The sequence below is a fragment of the Stenella coeruleoalba genome (assembly GCF_951394435.1).
Source record: "Stenella coeruleoalba genome assembly, chromosome: 1".
NCBI lineage: Eukaryota > Metazoa > Chordata > Mammalia > Artiodactyla > Delphinidae > Stenella > Stenella coeruleoalba.
The window spans coordinates 37128565-37149233 of NC_137169.1; the positions used below are offsets into that span (position 1 = coordinate 37128565).

General features: G+C 48.6%; 1 protein-coding gene and 1 long non-coding RNA gene across 3 annotated transcripts in view; one reads left to right on the forward strand and one right to left on the reverse strand.

The window, feature by feature from the left end:
• The window catches only part of LOC307196855, a 38266-nt gene extending 22015 nt beyond the window's left edge, over window positions 1–16251 (reverse strand). The window contains exons 1-3 of one of the 2 annotated variants that reach the window (XR_013831256.1): window positions 16108–16251; window positions 7348–7536; window positions 2392–2671 (exon numbers count right to left, since the gene is read on the reverse strand). This is a non-coding gene — a long non-coding RNA (uncharacterized lncRNA). Of the gene's footprint in view, window positions 1–2391; window positions 2672–7347; window positions 7537–16107 lie in introns of those variants that run through there. The other variant, XR_013831255.1, reaches the window with a different exon arrangement.
• Window positions 16252–19064: 2813 nt separating this feature from the next.
• Window positions 19065–20622, forward strand: HPDL (4-hydroxyphenylpyruvate dioxygenase like). The gene has a single exon (XM_079900922.1). It carries the CDS (start codon window positions 19232–19234, stop codon window positions 20345–20347), a length of 1116 nt encoding a protein of 371 aa, XP_079757048.1. The 5' UTR covers window positions 19065–19231; the 3' UTR covers window positions 20348–20622.
• The last annotated feature ends 47 nt before the right edge of the window (window positions 20623–20669 follow it).

Genomic DNA, 20669 nt, shown 5'->3' on the forward strand with positions numbered 1-20669 from the left:
CTTCCCCTGATTACAAAGGCTGGCTTTATTTTTATTTTTTTGGCCACACCATGTGGCATGCAGAATCCTAGTTCTCCAACCAAGAATCAAATCCACACCGCCCTGCAGTGGAAGCGTGGAGTCTCAACCACTGAACTGCCAGGGAAGTCCCTGGCATTTTAAAATAGCAAAGGAAAAATAATTGTAGACTCCTAGAAGAGTCGAGTCATGAATGTAGAGGTGTCACAGCGAGGGGTGTGGTGCAGAGATTGAGAGGGAGAAATCGTATTCATTGGGGAAAATGATGAGGGCTTCAAGCAGAAGGTGGCATTTGGGGACAGGCCTTGGAAGGACAAATGGATTTGGGTAGGCATGTTCTTGGGATCAAGGACTCAGCAACATCCCAAAAGGTCCTCTGCCTAGAGTGGAAAATGGGGACCAGGAGGACAAAAGAGCAGATCTTAGAGAAAATAGAGACTACTCAAAAGGAATAAAAAGAAACGAAGATCTAAAAGTGAATCTTGCTGTTGTCCCTTTTAGTTATCTAGGAGGGTGTGTTAGTTTCCTATTGCTGCTGTAACAAATTACCACAAAATTAGTAGCTTAAAGCAACACAAATTTGTTATCTTACCGTTCCGGAGATCAGAAGTTTGACAAGGGTCTCACAGGGTTAAAATCAACTGACTGATTGGCAGGACTGTGGAAATGGGGAGAATCCATTTCCTTGCCTTTTCCATCTGCCAGAGGCAGCCCCATTCCTTGACATGTGGCTCCTTCCTATCTTCAAAGCCAGCAATGGTTGAATCACTTCTCACACAGAATCACTTCAGCTTCTGCTTCTATTGTCACACCTCCCTCTCTGACTCTGATTCCTCTTTGGCCTCCATCTTCCACTTTTAAAGACCCTTGTGATTACACTGGACCCACCAGGATAATCAATCAGCTAATTAACAACCTTGATTCCCCTTTGTTATATAACAGAACACAGTCACAGGTTCCAGAGATTAGGATGTGAATATCTTTGAGGGTCCATTACTCTTCCAACGGAGGGGATAAAGGAATAAATACGAACTCTTTCCAAGCCCGTCCATGCTCTCTGAATGTCCCAGCCTCCACTGTTGAGGAAGGTCTTGCTGTCCATGGGTATTTCCTTGTCCAGGGCCATCTGGTTGCACATCCTGCCTGCTGCAGCCTCACAGATGGGTTGGGGGCAGTGACACTGTGCAATGATGCTGTGTGCAACTTCGGGACTCCTCACTGCCCTTCTGTAGCTTTCCCACATTGGGCCTTCTCCAGCTCCTGTCCTTGGGCATCCTCCAAAGAAGGGAAGGGGGTTCCTTTCCTCAAACTGCCTTCTGTGTAAGGGAAACTAAACATGAAGTCATTCTGGTACTCTATGTCCGCAGAGGACTCTACTCAAATCTGTGTCTCATGGAAGGAAGCACGAAATCAAATATATGTGGTAATACTAAAAACCACTGAACTGTACAATTTAAAATTAATTTTTTGGGGGGCCACACCACATGGCTTAGTTCGCCGACCAGGGATCAAACCCGGGCCTCCAGCAGTGAAAGGGCTGAGTCCTAACCACTGGACCGCCAGGGAATTCCTGAAAATTTTACAGTGTGTGAACTGCAAATCAGTTTTAAAAAATAGTGTTACTGGGGGGCTTCCCTGGTGGCGCAGTGGTTGAGAGTCCGCCTGCCGATGCAGGGGACGCGGGTTCGTGCCCCGGTCCGGGAAGATCCCACGTGCCGCGGAGCGGCTGGGCCCCTGAGCCGCGGCCGCTGGGCCTGCACGTCCGGAGCCTGTGCTCTGCAACGGGAGAGGCCACAGCAGTGAGAGGCCCGCGTACCGCAAAAAAAAAAAAAAAAAATAGTGTTATTGGGAGTTCCCTGGTGGTCCAGTGGTTAGGACTCGGCAGTTTCACTGCCAGGGGCCCAGGTTCAATCCTTGGTCAGGGAACTAAGATCCTGCAGGCCACGTGGCACGGCCAAAAAAAAAGAAAAAATAGTGTTACCAAAAAGTCTGTGGCAGGATTACTCATCCCTTCATTAATTCATTGATTTGCTAATATACTCACTGATTCTGCATATGTTTGTTGAGTGTTTACTAAATGTGAGTGCCAACTCCATCAGTGCGTGCTCTCTCTGGTAACCATCTTTTTGATGCCAACTCAGCTCACCAACTGCCTTCCCTGAGAATCGCCTTTCCCCAATCCACCTACACAGCTGGAGCCCTGGGGCCCTGGAAGCCATGTTTATCTGACTTGACTCTTAACCCCTTAACCCCAGCTGACTGGACTCAAGCTGGGCCAGTCAGATTTCTCTCCCATGAAAGTGGGACTTAGTTTTGGCCCTCTTCTCTCCACACGTACCATACCATCCCTCAAAGCTACCACCCTTCCCCGTGGCTTCATCTCTATTATAATGACTCCCACACCTATATCACCAGACCAGCCTCTGGAGCTCCACAGGTGTCCATCCAACCGGCCCCTGGGCAGCTCCACTTGGATGTCCCACAGGCACATCAAACTCTGTCTGATCCTTCATTTCACTCACATCAAAGGCTGCTTTCTATTCTCTTTTCCAGACAGGAGCTAACATCCCAATCAAAGCCTCTAGGTCCTGAGGCAGGGACTGTGTCCTGGATTTCTTTGTGTCTTCCACAGCATCTGGCACAAAAACTCACACTTGGTAAATAAACACTGATTAGTTAGTGGGTTGAGTTTGGGCTACCTTACTCAAATCAATTATAGGTTCATTTTAGCAAAGGCTGCAAGCAGATACTGTCAGAGTAGAATTGCTTTGGTGATTGGCAGTGTAATGTTTTAGATTTTTTTAGCTAAGTCAATATACTAAAAATAACTCCAGAGTTCCCAATTGCTTTTGGACACGATGTGATTTATCAAAATTCCCAGCCCAAGGAGGAGAGAGGAAGAGCAAAGTCCTTGCCTCCAGTGTTTGGGAAAGTCATAGGCACCAAATGGCTTAACGCCACATTTATCTGTGGAGTTCTGGGGCTGAGTGCATTGCCATTGTCTGCTTTTACCATGACAGAGAAAAAAGAGTTAGCATTACTGAGCCCTTGCTGCGTGCTGGTTACTTAACCTATGTCTACATCGCTGTTATGGGCTAAGTTGTGTGCCCCCAAAATTCCTATGCTGAAGTCCTTATGCCCAGTACCTTGAAATGAGACTGTATTTGGAGATAGGGTCTTTAAAGAGGTAGTTAAGCTAAAATGAGGTCATATGGGTGAGCCCTAATCCAATATAACTGGCGTCCTTATAAGAAGAGATTAGGACAGAGACACACACTGAGGAAAGGCCATGTGAAGACATAGGAGGAAGATGGCCATCAATAAGCCAAGGAGAGAGCCCTTAAAAGCAATCAATCCTACAGAAAATTTGATCTCAGACTTCTAGCCTCCAGAATTATGAGAAAACAATTTGTTGTTTAAGTCACCCAGTTTAGGGCTTCCCTGGTGGCGCAGTGGTTGAGAGTCCGCCTGCCGATGCAGGGGACACGGGTTCGTGCCCCGGTCCGGGAGGATCCTGCGTGCCGCGGAGTGGCTAGGCCCATGAGACATAGCCGCTGAGCCTGTGCGTCCGGAGCCTCTGCTCCGCAACGGGAGAGGCCACAACAGTGAGAGGCCCGCGTACCGCAAAAAAATAAAAAGCCACCCAGTTTGTGCTCTTTGTTATGTCAGCCCAAGCAAGTTAATACAGTCCCATTTAATCCTTCTATCAATCTAAAAAATAAATTATTAGCTCCATTTTATAGATAAGGAAACTGAGGCAAGGAGAAGTGAAATGATTTCCCCATCTTCCAGCCCACAAGTGACAGGGTGGGATGGGAGCCTAGGTTTACCCAACATAGAGACCCCATGGTAACCAATGTCCTTCATTCTCAGGGCTCTGGCCCACTCAGAGATCTGACAAAACTGTGGTGTGCTCCCACTGACCTTTCCTCTCTCCTTGACCTTTGAGGGTTCCCTTGGTGTCTCCCTCTCTCTGAGCACCCCACCCTAACCTCAGGCATTGTCAATGACTTCCTGGCACAACTAGCTCCTTGGTCTCATTCAAGACACTCAGAAAGCTTTGAGTGCCCTTGTGTAGATGCTCTTTCTTGAAGCCCTAACATTTTAGGGTCTGTCTCACCCCAATATCACGAACTAGAGTTAGTGGAGGTGGGGGCGGGGTCTCTCCACTACTGTCCTCATCTAGAAAGCTAGCCAGAGGGCAGGACAATTGTCCAAGCAGAGCACTGCACCAGTCCGACCTCAGGGTGGTTCCCATACAGCATTTTACTTAATCCTCACAACAAACCTGAGTTAGGCATTACTATCATCTTCATTTTACAGATGAGAAAACAGAGGCACCAAGCAATTAAGAAACTTGCCCAATACCACATAGTGACACTTGACCTTCCTAGGAGTCAGGGAAGGCCTCCTTGAGAAAGCACATTTGAGCTGAGAGAGGACTAGAAAATGGAAGAACAGCATGTGCAAAGATCCAATGGCAGGATAGAGCCTTTGCGTTTGAGGTGCTAAGGGAAGATCATGTGGCTGAAGCCCAGAGTAAGAGGAGAGAAGGGTAAGATGAGGCAGGGGCTATGCTAGGCAGGGCCTCGGAGGCCTCGCTGAAGGTTTGGGTCTATGTCATAAGAGCAACAGGAAGCCATCAGGTTTTAACCAGGGAGATGACGGAATCAGGTTTGCAGTTTGAAAAAACTCTTTCTGAGGACAGTGTAGATAAAAGATTACAGGGAGAGTGTAGGGAGAGCATTAGGGTCCATGGCAGTAATCCAGGTAACATGGATTAGGACAATAGCAGTGGAGGTAGGAGTGTAGATGGAGGGACTTCCCTGGTGGTCCAGTGGTTAGGACTCTGTGCTTCCACTGCAGGGGGCACGGGTTCAATTCCCTGTTGGGGATCTAAGATCCTGCATGCCACATGGCACGGTCAAATAAATAAAAGAAAAAAAAAGGAATGGAGAGGGAAATAAATAAATGCTTTTAAGAGCTCTTTAAGAGGGAAAGTGACAGCATTTGGTGATAGATTGGACACAGGGTGAGGCAGAAGTTGAGGTCCCACGTTTCTGGCTGGTACAACTAGCTGGTCAGTACATAGTTCATTCAGACAGGGAACACTGGACAAAGAAAAGGTGTGGGAGAAACTGTGTGTTCAGCCTTAGGTATGCTGAATTTGAGGTAAGACACTCAAGTGGAACTATCCAATAAGCAGTGGGGTATGCAGGTTTGAAGGTCAAAAGGGAGGTATGGCCTGGACATGACTATTTGGGAGTCGTATCCAGGACCAGTCTATCTACTAGGCATGGGTAGGCCTATTAGTGCCCCAATACTCTTAGGGCTCCTCAAAAAAAAAAAAAGCTTTAATCTCCTTTAAATCAGAAAAAAAGTTTATTTTATTTTATTTTTTTAAAGACACTTCTATTTCTTTTTTTTTTTTTTTTGGCTGCCTTGGGTCTTCGTTGCTGCGCGCAGGCTTTCTCTAGTTGCAGCAAGCGGGGGCTACTCTTCGTTGTGGTGTGCAGGCTTCTCACTGCGGTGGCTGCCCTTGTTGCAGAGCACGGGCTCTAGGTGCGTGGGCTTCAGTAGTTGTGGCATGTGGGCTCAGTAGTTGTGGCTCGCGGGCTCTAGAGCACTGGCTCAGTAGTAGTGGCACATGGGCTTAGTTGCTTCGCGGCATGTGGGATCTTCCTAGACCAGGGCTTGAACCCGTGTCCCCTGCATTGGCAAGCAGATTGCCAACCACTGCGCCACCAGGGAAGTCCCAGAAAAAAGTTTTAATAAAGATGTTTTAATAGATAATATTAATATATTCATCTTTACACCAATGCAGTCATAAAACATAAAAAAGAAATTGTTTGGGCTTCCCTGGTGGCGCAGTGGTTGAGAGTCCGCCTGCCGATGCAGGGGACATGGGTTTGTGCCCCGGTCCGGGAAGATCCCACATGCCGCAGAGCGGCTGGGCCTGTGAGCCATGGCCGCTGAGCCTGTGCGTCTGGAGCCTGTGCTCCGCAACGGGAGAGGCCACAACAGTGAGAGGCCTGCATACCGCAAAAAAAAAAAAAGAAAGAAATTGTTCTGTAGGAAGGGGCCCACAAAAGTCGTAATGCTGCCCTGGTTATATTAGTAAGGATGCTTTCTACCACAAAATACCAGAAAGCCCACTCTCAATAGCTTCAGCAGTGACAATATTTAATTTCCCTTGTTCAGCATTAGGGTGGCCTCCAGGGATGGCGGGGCACTCATGCCCTCAAGGACAAAGACTCCTTCCAGCTCTCCACTCTGCCATCCCTCTGTTGGCTCCATTCTCAGCTTGGGAGCACATCAGCTTCAGTAGGTCCAGGACATATCTAGACTTGACAACATTCCCAGGAAGAGAGCCACTGGGCATGTCGCTTCCAGTGATTCTCTCCTAGGAGTGAGAAAACCTTTCCCAGAAGCCCCCCAGCAAGTGTCCTCTTAGTCTCACTGGGTATAACCCCATTCCTAAACCAGTTACTGGCAAGAAGGAAGGAATTTATACGATGGGCTCAGATTGGGGTGCGTCAGAGGTTAGGGAGTCTTCTAGACTCTCTTCTCTAGAAGTCTTCCTCCAGGAGGTGGAACCTGAAGCCAAAAGCAAGGATGAGCTCATCCAGGGAAGAGTATTCAGAAAGAGAAGCACAGAGGACGTAGGAGCTTCAGCATTTCCATCTACTGAGGGCTAAAGGAGCAAAGGTTGAATCAGTTCCTGCTACAGAGGGGCTTCCTGTCTGATGGAAGAGACGCATCATTAAACACAGTTGCAAATGGACTGGAATTTGAGAGCAGACTGGGTTGGAGGCCCAGCTGTGTGTTAATACGTATGTGACTGGGTAGGTTTCTTAAGCTTTCTGCCTCAGTTTCCTTTTTGTATAGTACCGTACACATAGTAGATATCAAATAAATGCAGCCATCATTGTTTTATTATCATCCACATTATTATATATAGGTGGCAGGAAGCCACTGGAAGGGAATTAACAGGCAGACTTGTGTCTAGGTTAGATGGCTTAGGCAGGTTGTGCTCTGTCCCTGCTCTGGGTTTCCTCTTCGCTAGGTCACTGTGAGCAACTCACTGAGTTTCCCTCTGGCTGTCCCCAAGGCTGAATGCCACCAGAACCCTCCAGGCCCCAGCAGCATCTCCATAAGATCTGTGTGTTGGTTTTAGCTGCACGCCTGTGCTTTGGAATTAGGATAAATTACTATCCCTCCTTTCACTCCTGTCTGATTACATTGTTGCCACTCAAAGAAATTAATCAGGTTTATTAAGCATGACCTCTCTTTTGTAAGCCCTGCTCCCAGTCAGCCGATATGTAGTACCTGTCTGCTGCTCTCCTAGTTCAGTTCCAGTTGGAGAGGCCTCAACCCTCCTCAGTGTTCTGGTGGGGGTACCGACAGGCGGCCGAGTGGCCACATCTTTTGTTATTTGCAGAGACTGATGTTCTGGGCTGGGTTGGACAAAGACAGGATGCTCTGCTGTAGTGAGCACAAGGCCCTTTGTTGCCATGGCTGTGGAAGAAATAGGAACAAAAGGGATAAACGTTGCATCCAAATATGCTAATAATTAACACTTAACACCATGGATATAAAAAGCATTTAATACTAAATTACTATGATCATAATAGCTATTCTTCATTCAGCCCTACTCCATATGGCATCATGGCTTGGTAGTTAAGTACATGTGAACTGGAGCCTGACTGCCTGGGTCCAAATCCTGGCTCTGCTATTTACCAGTGTGGGCAAGTTACTCACGCTCTTTGAGTCTCAGTTTTGTATCTATAAAGCACGGACAATGGAAGTACACAACTCATAGGGTTATGTGAGTTCATATTATGCTTATAAAGCACTTAAACATGACCTACCACATAATAAGCACTCAATAAATATTATATTTTTATATACATTGGTCAGCAAATTTAGACCTCAAAACAAACATATGATGTAGACATTATCATTATTATTATTATCCCTATTTATCAATTGAGGAAATCAAGACTCAGAGAGGTTGAGTAACTTTCCCAAGGTTACCCAGCAAGAAAGTAACAGAATCCAATTCTGACTGACCCTAAAGTCTTGTGCTTTCCACTGCACCAGGTCACTGTCTTCCATGAGCTCCTGGCAAGAGGTCCCACATCAATGTGATGGTACAGTATTGGTAACTTTCACAAATTCCTCTTCCCTTTCATCACAGTTAGAACTAGGTATTTTCAGAATGAAGGAAAGAGGAATCCTGTGGACAAGGCAGCTTAAGCAAGGTTTCTCTTCTCTCTGCCCCTGCTTTACGCCCAGATCCTCAGCCTTCCCTAGAATGTACAAGGCCCAGTTCTCTAGTGGAAGCTGGAAAGCCAGCTAGGGAAGAGCAGAGACATGGCCCAGCTCTGGGTAAGACTTGCTCAAGTACCACCCATCTGATGGCTTGGCTGGCAGAGTGGAGCCACAGGGAAGAACCTGGCCATGGGGTGCCAGGCCACACCAGTGCCAGGGGCTGGCAGGTTTGAGGCCAAGATGATCCAGGACAGATCTTGCACCCTAAAAATCTTTGGACATCACCAATAAAATAAAGTAAAACAGCACAGCCCAAAGCACCTTCCTGCCGGAGAACTTAAAATTCTTGAAGGATGCCTGCATTTTGTCTTTTAATGTAAAGGAATCCCAGAGTCTGGCTTATCACACCTCCTGTGGAGTGGATATCTGGCTGCCAGACCAATAAGTGTTCATCAGGGCTCTGACCACTGCACAGCCTAGTCAGGCCTCTGCCCATTCTTCCACACAACCAAAGTCAGGCCTCTGCTCATGCTTCTACACAACCAACTCTTGTTTTGTATTCAAAAGCAGTTCAATTCCTAAACAACCATCTGGGCAAAAATAAAACTCAGCCTTACAGATATTTCTAGGAAAGAGGGGCAGTTGGCTATCTCATTAATTGCAACACTCACTGAGCCTAAACTCTGGGCAAGGCACTGTACTTACCATGACCCTTGTCACATCCCCACCCATCCCCCCACCCCTCACTTATCTCTTGAGTTTATGGCTAGCTCCTGATGGCCCCTCCCCTGTGCCTCTCTCCTGTCCAGATGTCCATTTGCAATCAGATAAGGCCTGGTTGGGTTCATCCTGGACTCTGGGAAACATAGCCTTGGCTTCTTGATGAATATACAGCCTGGTGTCAGGATGACAGCCTGTGAAGGGGCCTCCCTGAAGTCCCCAGGCTATGCCCACACCTAGTTCAAGACAGCAGAGACTTCTCTGATGTGGACAGGCAAGCTGTCAATGCTATGTGGATCCCCTACCCCCCACTCAGGCCCTGATCACAGACCCTCTTCCTCAACCCTTTCCACCCACACCTGCCTCCTGCCTCCTACTCACACTCCTGGGGCTCTCAAATGGTGACTAGAGAAGGAAGGAAATGGCCAGGCTAAAGATTCAGTGAAAATAGCTGAAGCTTTGTACTCAGACAGATAAGGGTTTGAATTTCACCATGTTACTTAACAGCTGCGTGACTTGGTCTGGTTACTTGAGTCTGGTCTCGAGTCTCAGTTTTCTAATCTCTGAAAGGAAAACAATCTTCTGTACTCTTAGGGTTTCTGTGAGGATTAGAAAAGATATGCATAAGTATGTTATGCCCAGCAGCACTGAATAAATGGTAGACATTGTCAGACATAAGTTGGTCTCTTTATATTCCTTTAAAGTATATATACTTTCTCTCCCTAAATTCTTACAACCACCAGGCTACAGGGTCAGCCCACCAGTGGTGTTGCTGCAAGGAGCTTGGCTGGGTTGGAGCCAGCTCTCCTGCTGGGCCTAGACCTTAGTCTAGTGCATTGGTGGGGGTTTCAACCCCTCTGTCCACGGTTCAGTGACCAATCCTCCTGATTTGCCTGGGATTGTCCCAGATTTACGACTAAAATTTCCACATCCTGGGAGCACAGGCAGTTCAGTCTTGGGAAAACTGGTATGATCGGTCACCCTATCAAGTCAGCTGACCCACAGCAGATGGAGAACGTGTCAGACCCAGGAAGTAGCTGGGCTTCCCATAACCTTTCCCAGTTTGCTGGATGGATGGGGCCAGGCTGGGCATCAAATCTGCCCTTCCTTCTGGGTTCCCAGCCAAGACCTGGTTAAGTTGAGGCCAAGGGTGACACCCAGAGGTCATGTGAAAAACTGCAGTCTGGTAATCACCCACCTGGCCCTTGAGGCCTTCGCTTGTTCATTAGTAAATATTTATTGAGCTCTCAACACATACCAACCCTTGTGTTAGGCACTGGGCATAAGTCTCAGGGTCTTGGAAGGCATCCTCAAACAAGTTAAATTTATGCTGAGACCTACTTATTGAGAAGGTGTTTGCCAGGTCAAGGCAGGAGGGAAATAGAGAGTATTCCAGGCAGGAAGGAACAGCAAAGACAAAAACTCTTGAGTGGGAAGGAGCATAAAACATTCAAGAAACTAATTACAGTATGAAGGAGGGGGTTGGTAGTGACAACAGTTGGTGACTAACAATTGTTAGTGGTGACAACAGTTAGGTTGCCAAGGCCTAATCAGCCAGGGGAGATTTATTTGTCTTTACCCTAAGTGCAATCAGAACTTAGTGAAGGGTTTTAAGCAGGACTGTAACATAATCAGATCTGCATTTTTCAAAGCTCACTCTCTGGCTACAGGGTGGAGACTGGTTTGGAGAGTAGTAAGTCTAAAGCCAGGGAGGCAATTAGAAGGTCATTGCAGTGTCCAGGTGGTACACAGTGAGGACCTGGACTTGGGTAGTGTGGGGAGATGATGAGAGATGTGATAGTTTGAGAGGCATTATGGAGATAGAATGGGCAGGGACATGGTGATTGACTGGAGGTGAAGGTTGAGGGACAGTGAGGTTCAAAAATGACTTGCAGGTTTCTGGCTAGGACCACTGGACAGCAGTGGAACAGCTGCTGAGAAGGGAGCACCAGAGGAGGAGGATGTTGGGCATGTTGAATCTGAGGTGCCTGTGGGACATGCGTGCACATCAAGATGGCAAATAAGCAGGTGGATAAAGATTAGGAAGAAGGAAATAATGTGGGGGTCATCTGCATGCAGATGGTAACTGAAGCCCTAAGCAGCACCAACATTCACAAGTGGGCAGAGGAAGACCAGGCAAGTACGGTATTATAAAAGCCAGGGCAAGAGTGTTTCAGAAAGGAGAGAGCGGTCAACCTCTCCTTAGATCCTTTCAAAGTGAAGTGGTGGAGAGAAGCCAAGTTAGAGTGAGTTGTGCTGTAAGCAGGAGGTGAAGAGGTGGAGAAAGCAACTGTAGACAACTCTTTCAATAAGTGTAGCTAAACTATCAAAGTTATCAGTGAGAGTGTAATTAGGTACAACTTTTTTGAATGGCAATTAGGCAGAATTTATGAAAATTAAAAATACACACAGCCTTTACCCCAACAATTCTACTTCCAAGAAGTTAGCCTACAAATGTACTTCACCCATGCACAAAGATTTACAGAGAGGATATTTACTGTGGCATTTTATAAATAGCTAAAGTGAAGTACAATTTGCATACTCAACAGCGGGCTGGTTAAATTAGCTATAAAACAGCCACACAACAGGATATTATATATCTGTTAAAAAGAACATGCTGGGGGTGGTGTTGGTGGGATGAATTGGGAGATTGGGATTGACATATATTAATGCATAAAATAGATAACTAATAAGAACCTGCTGTATAAAAAAATAAATTAAATTTAAAAAAATAACATGCTAGATTTATATGTATTGAAATGGATACATCAAGACTGGATGCATCAGGACTTCCCTGGTGGCACGGTGGTTGGGAGCCCACCTGCCAAAGCAGGGGACACGGGTTCAAGCCCTGGTCCAGGAAGATCCCACATGCCGTGGAGCAACTAAGCCCGTGTGCCACAACTACTGAGCCTGCGCTCTAGAGCCCGTGAGCCACAACTACTAAGCCCATGTGCCACAACTACTGAAGCCCACGCGCCTAGAGTCCGTGCTCTGCAACAAGACAGGAAACCGCACTGAGAGGCCCACGCACCACAATGAAGAGTGGTCCCTGCTCGTCACAGCTAGAGGGGGCCCGCGTGTAGCAACGAAGATCCAATGCAGCCAAAAAAATAAATAAATAAATAATAAATTAATTAGGGCTTCCCTGGTGGTGCAGTGGTTGAGAGTCCGCCTGCTGATGCAGGGGACACGGGTCCGTGCCCCGGTCCCGGAAGATCCCACGTGCCGCGGAGCGGCTAGGCCCGTGAGCCGTGGCCGCTGAGCCTGCACGTCCGGAGCCTGTGCTCCGCAATGGGAGAGGCCACAACAGTGGGAGGCCTGCGTACCGCAAAAAATATATATATATATAAATTAATTAATTAATTAATTAAAAAAAAGACTGGATGCATCAAGGAAAAAGGACAGCCATATATGCCTGTATAAATGCATAGAAAATGCTTAAAAAGGATACACAAGAAACTCTTCACAGTGGTTATTTCTGCAGGGTAGTCAGCGAAGGAGAATTTTACTTTTGATTTTATGTTTTTTCATGTTTGGATTTTTTAAAATATTTATTTATTTATTTGGCGGCGCCGGGTCTTAGTTGCAGCACATGGGATCTTCATTGCGGCATGTGGGGTTTTTAGTTGAGGCATGTGGGATCTCGTTCCCTGACCAGGGATCAAACCCAGGCCCCCTGCATTGGGAACGTGGAGTCTTAGCCACTGGACCACCAGAGAAGTCCCTATATGTTTGGATATTTATTGCAAGCATGTACAGTGAAATTTTACATAATTTATGTCTTTAAAAACTAATTTTCAATGGGCAGAAGACCTAAATAGACATTTCTCCAAAGAAGACATACAGATGGTCAATAGGCACATGAAAAGACACTCAACATCACTAATTATTAGATAAATGCAAATCAAAACGATAATGAGGTACCACCTCACAATGGTCAAAAATCAAATCATCAAACAATAAATGCTGGAGAGGGTGTGGGGAAAAGGGAACCCTCCTACACTGTTGGTGGGAATGTAAATTGGTGCAGCCTCTATGGAAAACAGTATGGAGGTTCCTTAAAAAACTAAAAATAGAGCTACCGTATGATCCAGCAGTCCCACTCCTGGGCATATATCCAGAAAAGATGAAAACTCTTAATTCAAAAAGATACATGCAGGGAACTCCCTGGCAGTCCAGTGGTTAAGAAAGCACTTTCACTGCCGTGGGCCTGGCTTCAATCCCTGGCTGGGGAACTAAGATCCCACAAGCGGAGAGGCGCCAGCGGTGGGCGGGGAGCTAAGAGAATAAATGCACTATAATGGTTAAGAGACTAAAAACTAAAAACTAAGCCAGATTTGAAATTCCATCCTCTCCATTTACCAGCTGTCTGCCTTGTGCAAATTATTTAACTCTTCTTTGCCTCAGTCTCCCCAACTACAAAGTGGACATGATTATAGTATTTTTGTTTAATGAGTTAATGTATGTTAAGCATAGAAGCCTTTGTTCTTATTACAAATAGCCATTATCCATAATTAAATTAAAAGTAGGGGCAATGCCAAGTGTGTGTGTGTGTTCTTAGCAGATAGCAAAGTTCCCCATACGTAGTATGAGTAAAACAAATATTTATTAAATAAATGATACACTAGAAAGAAAAAAGTACTCGGAAAATCATTTTTTGTTCTCAGACACTTTTTTTTACTTTGTATATGTTAGTTCCATGAAATAAAATGTTAAATTAAAAAAAAACGTGGTATATGGGACTTCCCTGGTGGCACAGTGGATAAGACTCCGCGCTCCCACTGCAGGGGCCAGGGTTTGATCCCTGGTCAGGGAACTAGATCTCACATGCATGCCACAGCTAAGGAGCCCTGGAGCCACAACGAAGGAGCCCGCCTGCCGCAACTAAGACCCGGTGTAACCAAATAAATATCTTCTTTTAAAAATGTGGTGTGTATATATATATATATATATATATATATATACACACACACATATATACAATGGAATATTAACCATAAAAATAATGAAATATTGCCATTTGCAGCAATATGGGTGGACCTAGAGAATATCACACTAAATGAAGTTAGAGAAAGACAAATATATATCACTTATATGTGGAATCTAAAATATAACACAAATGAATATATATATACAAAACAGAAACAGACTCACAGACATAGAAGACAAACTTATAGTTATCAAAGGGGAAAGGGACGGGGGTCGGGAGGAGAATAAATTAGGAGTGTGGGACTAACAGATACAAACTACTATACATAAAATAAATAAGCAACAAGAATTTACTGTATAGCACAGGGAACTATATTCAATATCTTGTAGTAACCTATGAAGGAAAATAATCTGAAAAAAATATATATATATATAACTGAATCACTTTGCTGTACACATGAAACTAGCACAATATTGTAAATCAACTATACTTTAATTTTTAAAAATCCTTATTTTTATAAGTTTGGCTGTGAAGGGTAGGAGAATTATACAAAAATAGTTGTAGAAGTAAGCAGGATAGAGGGAGGGCTTTTTGGTTTGTTTTTTTTTAAGATGAAAGAGACCTGATGATCTCTCTTAAAAGGGACAGAATGAAGATATATAGGAGAGAGGAAAATCAGTAAAGCAAGCTCACTGATGATGTGAGTGTTGGTGAGACCCAGAGCCCTGGTTAGTCTAACCCAGGTGGCACTCTTACTTCACAGTGACAGGGGAGGAGAGGGTGGTATCAGCAGGTCTTCAGGGCGCCTGTAGAGGCCCTGCCCTATGGAAATGAAAATACATCTCTTCCCCAGGAAGCTCCCAATCTAGGGGTTTAATGAGCTGACCCTTGAACAACATGGTGGGGGGTGGTAGGGTTAAGGGGTCAATCCCTGTGCAGTTGGAAATCCCTGTAAAATCTGCATATAACTTTAGAGTCGGCTCTCCACACCTGCAGTTCCGCATCCTCGGATTCAACGCACCACGAATGATGTACTACTGTAGTATGTATCCACTGAAAAAAAACCCTGCATATGAGTGGACCCGCATGTAAGTTCAAACCCGTGTTATTCAAGGGTCAACTGGGACTTCCCTGGCAGTCCAGTGGTTAAGACTCCACACTCCCACTGCAGGGGATGCGGGTTCGATCCCTGGTCAGGGGAACTAATAAACTGCATGCTGCGCAGTGCGGCCAAAAACTTTTTTTAAAAAAAGGGCCAACTGTACTAACAATTGCCAATCAACTACACTTGCTCTCACCTCCACACCTTTGTATAAGCCGTGTCCTCCACCTGGAATACTTCACTCCCAACCTCCGACACATAAAGGTACCCCTCACCTTGTCAATTCCTACTCAAACTTCTGGTCTCAGCTTCTCCTGGGAAGCCTTCCCTAGTCCTCCAGACAATGTTAGAAGCAACAGCCTCTTCATTCTGCCCTTGCTACCCTCCATCCTATTATCAACTCAGCAGCCAGCGAGGTTCAATAGAAATGTGGAGTCTGATCCGGTCACCCTTCAGCTTAAAGGTGACCTCCAGTGGCTTCCTATCTTGTTCAGAGTAAAAGCCAAAGTTTGCCTTATGGCTACTATTCCCCCTCCTCCCTATCCTATTCCAGCTGCACTGGACTTTTGCTCCAATACACCAGCCCCATTCCTGCCTCAGGGCCTTTACATTGGTTCCTCTTGCCCCTTCACTTCCTTCAGGAATTAACTCAAAAGTCACCTTCTGGCAATTCTGACATATACTACAACATGGATGAAACTTACAGGCATTATGCTAAGTGAAATAGGCCAGTCACACACACACACACACACACACACACTGCACGATTTCACTTACATGAGGTACCTAGAGTAGTCAAAATCATAACAGAGACAGAAAATAGAACAGTGGTTGCCAGGGGCGGGGGGAGGGGAGAGTGGCGAGCTATCTAAAGGGTACAGTGTCAGCTGTGGAGGAAGGGTTCAGCGTATGGATGAAGTGATGGTTGCGTGACATGAATGTACTTAATACCACTGAACCGTACCTTAAAAATGTAACGTGGTGAATATTATGTGTGTTTTACCACACACACACACACACACACACACACACACACACACAAACAAACACACAAAGTCACCTTCTCTGAGGTCTTCCAGGTCACTCCTTATAAAAAGTCAAGGGCTCAAGGAGAAGAACGGAATCACGGGGAGGGAGGGCAAGGGCAAGGCCAGAAAGGAGGGAGCATCCGAGGTCGCCTCCTGGATGGGGAGGGAGCTCCGGATGGGCGCGGCCAGAAAGGCGGGAGTTTCCGGGAGCGGATTTCAGGGGAAGCAAGGAAGGAGGGAACTTGGGAGGGGCGGGGTGAGGTAAGGGAGGGGAGGGGGAGGGGAGGGGAAGGGAGGGGGAGGGGAGGGGAGGGGCGGGGTGAGGTAAGGGAGGGGAGGGGAGAGGAGGGGGAGGGGAGGGGAGGGGAGGGGAGGGGAGAGGAGGGGGAGGGGAGGGGAGGGGAGGGGAGGGGTGGGCCCTGAAAGGTGCGAGCTTTGGGGCCTCCTTTGCGGCTGGGAGAGGGAGGGCGGAGGAGAGGGGAGAGGGGAGGAGAAGGGGAGGGGAAGGAGCGGGGAGCGGGCGGGGGTCAGGATTTCTGTAGGGGCCGAGTGTGCCTCGGGTCTGCGAGCTCCGAGAGTTCGACTCCTCCGCCCTCCACAGCCCCCATCTCCACCTCTGCTGACCTTGTCGTTGTAAAAGGCGGATGTATAGGAGAGGCGTCACCACCTAAACTCTCCGACCCGCGCGCGCGCCCTCCAGTGGTATTGGCCGGTTCCCTCAGGTCTCGACCTGCGCGCCCACCCTCGTTATCAATAGCTCCAGGAGGAGTGCAACCGCGGCCAGGCTCGGAGGACCTATCTTGGGAAAGTTCCGCAGGGTCCTGATCGCAGGAGGACACCAGTCTGATCCCAGGAGGTCACGGCCAAGACGCCAGCAGGGCTGCAGGAAGTAGAGTCTAGTTCTCTAACCCCAACTGGTCTCCAGAGCCGTCTGTGCACTGGGCCAAAGTCGCGGGCCTCTCACTGCTGTGGCCTCTCCCGTTGCGGAGCACAGGCTCCGGACGCGCAGGCTCAGTGGCCATGGCTCACAGGCCCAGCCGCTCCGCGGCATGTGGGATCTTCCCGGACCAGGGCACGAACCTGTGTCCCCTGCATCGGCAGGTGGACTCTCAACCACTGCGCCACCAGGGAAGCCCCATCCTTTTCTTTAAGACAACCCCCACTTAGCTTCCAGAAATCTACCCTCCCCCAGGTCAGAAGTGATTGGTCAGGGGTCCTGTTTCTGTTCCCTTTGTCCATACCTGGAGCCCTTGAGTGGAAATTCCTTCTCCCGGACCAAAGGCCTGGAAGCTGCTCCCTTGGGGCCCCAATCATGAGAGCTGGGGCAGAGCATTGTCTTTTCTGTACCAGCCCTCTCAGATCCCTATTCCCAGGGCCCCCTCCCCCAGAATACACCACCAAAGCCAGAGCCCTCCCAGTGCCTTCCCAGTGCTCAGGACTACGGAGGAGTAGCCCTTTGTATGCCCTGACCCCACAGTCAGGCCCAGGTTCACAGGCTAAAACCTGGATCTTTTGCCAGGCTGCACCATATACTATTTCATTTAATCAAAACAATCCCACTAAGTAGGTACTATTATTATTCCCATTTTTATAGATGACGAAACTAAGATTCAGAAGTTAAGCAATTTGCCCAAAGTTATACATATGCTAGTAAGTGTTGGAGGTAGATTTTTAAACCCAGGTCTGTCTGGCTTTTGGAGTCCATGTTCTCCAATTCACTGGAGTGCAGAGTAGCACCAAGTACCTTTCACCAGTGCTTCAGGTACTGCCTTCCTGGCTGTAGGCCTGAACACCCAGCCAGGTGTTTTTCTAAGCCCTGTCCCCTCATCACATCCTTCTCCCTCCTGCCAATGAAACTCAACAGTAAGTCATCACACCAGGCTGCCTGACAAATGAATCTCTTTTGCATTGCCTCAGACCACAGGCATCCAACCCAACTGTCTCCCCAACCTTATGCTTCATTGCTCCTCTGAGGGTTTGGCTCACATTCCTCACTGAGCTTTTGCTTAGGCCATTTGCTCTTCGTGGAATGCCCTTCCAAACCCTTCAAGAGCTACCAGGTGAAGTTCCAGAAGACTCCGAATTTCCTCAATCCAGTGATCTCACACAGTTCTCAGTGGCAAGGCCTGAAATGCCCCCAGAAAGCTCCTCTGGCCTAATACCCAGTCAGGAAGCTGGAAAGAGCAAAGAGGACTTATTCTAGTCCTAATAGAGTCAGGAGGGTGAGAAAGGATGCCTGTGCAGCTGTTCCTTTCAGATCCTGAGCCACTGTTTTTTCTCCAAATCTTGTTTGGGACAAGGGCGTAAAAAATGTTAAGGGAGAAGTGGGGTTGAAAAGGTGCAGCTGAAAGATTTCCCAAAAGAGAGATGCATTTAGGAGCTAAATAAATGGTCTATCTTCCTATAACATAAATTTCTCTGGACCATTTTGGGGAAAAAGTGAAAATCTGTAACTTAAAGCATTTTATTCTATTTTAAGTTTTAAAGGAACATTAGGCAATTAAAAGCAAAATTCTCCAAAAATTTTAAGCTAAAACATGAAATTGCTAAGAAATTCCGTGCTTGTAGAGGGAAAATTCGGACTCTTCCCCCGACTAGGGCTGATTCCCTTTGCTCTGAGGTTGGGGCATGAGTAGGAACCCAGTGCCTGGAACCTAGTGAAGGCAGCTATTGTGATCTCCAGGGTCCGGGGATGGGAGGCTCAGTGCCCAAAGGTGTGTGGCCCAGCCAGAGGCCGTGGGAAGGTCGGTGCCCAAGAGTGAGGCCCAGCCAGAGGTCATGGGAAGGGTCAGTCCTGTGCCCCCGGTGTACTCTCGGCCACACAGGCTGAGCGAGAGGGTGGAGAGTGGCAGTCACTGGCTCCGCCCCCCTCTCTCGCCCCGCCCCTGTACTGGCTCCGCGTGGTTCTCTAGAGCCACAGCTCAGACTCGGGGGTCTCCAGGCAGCCCCAGTTTGGCGTGCTTCGGCAGAGGGAACCGCAAGACCCCAAGTGGTCCGTTTGTGGCTTCTCCCCGAAAAAGATCGAGGAACGCGGTCTGCAGGCAAAATTGGACTCCACCGGCTTCTGACGACAAGCCAGGGACTGAGAGTCTCCGAGTCCCGGACAAGTGATTGTCCCCAGGGGAGGGACAGGCCGGGGACGCCATCCAGACCGCCATGGCCGCGCCCGCCCGCCGTCTGTGCCATATCGCTTTCCACGCGCCGGCGGGGCTGCCCCTCGCCCGGGATCTGCAGCGCCTCTTCGGCTTCCAGCCCCTGGCGGTGCGGGAAGCAGACGGCTGGCGGCAGCTGGCTCTGCGGAGCGGCGACGCGGTCTTTTTGGTGAACGAGGGCGCGGGGCCCGCAGAGCCGCTGTACGGCCTGGACCCGCATCATGCGGTGCCCAGTGCCACGAACCTGTGCTTCGACGTGGCGGACGCGGGCGCCGCCGCCCGGGCGCTGGCGGCGCTCGGCTGCAGCGTGCCGGTGCCCCCTGTCAGCGTGCGGGATGAGCAGGGCGCCGCCACCTACGCCGTGATCAGCTCGCCGGCCGGCAACCTCAGCCTGACGCTGCTGGACCGCACTGGCTTCTGCGGGCCCTTTCTGCCCGGCTTTAGGCCTGTGCCCTCCGCACCTGGCCCGGGCTGGGTCAGCCACGTGGACCACCTGACCTTGGCCTGCACCCCCAGCAGCTCCCCAAAACTGATGCGCTGGTTCCACGACTGTCTAGGCTTTCACCACCTGCCGCTGAGCCCAGGTGAGGATCCGGAGCTGGGCCTGGAGGTGGCAGCAGAGTCCGGGCCCGGGGGGCTGAGGCTCACCGCCCTGCGGGCCCCTACGGGTAGTGCTGTCCCTACCCTCGTGCTGGCCGAGTCCCTGCTGGGGGTCACCAGCCGACAGGACCAGGTGGAGCAGTTCCTGGCCCGGAACGGGGGACCTGGACTGCAGCATGTGGGGTTATACACACCAAATATCATGAAAGCCACTGAGGGTGTGGTAGGGGCCGGGGGTCAGCTCCTGACTCCTCCTGAGGCCTACTACCAGCAGCCAGGCAAGGAGAAGCAGATCCTGGCTGCAGGGCTAGAGCCTAGCCTGCTGGCCCGACAGGGGGTCTTGCTAGATGGTGACAGAGGCAAGTTTCTGCTTCAGGTCTTCACCAAGTCGCTCTTTGCAGAGGACACTTTCTTCCTGGAGCTGATTCAGAGGCAGGGGGCCACTGGATTTGGCCAGGGCAACATTCGGGCCCTGTGGCAGTCCGTGCAGGAGCAAGCTGCCAGGGTCCAGGAAGCCTGAGAAGGGCTGAAGCTGGGTGTAGCCGCCTGTCCTGGAGCACTGGGGAGTCCAGCACAGGGCCTGCTGGAACTGAGAGACACCCACAGAGGCCTGGAGTGAAAGGCTTTGTCTTTAGGAGCCAGGTGTGGCCTCCATCTCATCGTGCCAGAAGTTGAATCTCACAGGGGTCCAAAGAGATGGGACTTTTTTTTAAACTGTGAAACGTTTCTCATATTGTCTATATCTAACATATATGCAAAATGTAAAGAATAAAGGAATTACACAATTAGGAAATAGAACATAACCAATATTTTTGAACCCTCCTTGTGTCCTTCTCTGACCC

Excerpts from the sequence above, each read along its gene's own strand:
- HPDL (XM_079900922.1), top strand. The coding sequence starts at position 19,232 with ATGGCCGCGCCCGCCCGCCGTCTGTGCCATATCGCTTTCCACGCGCCG.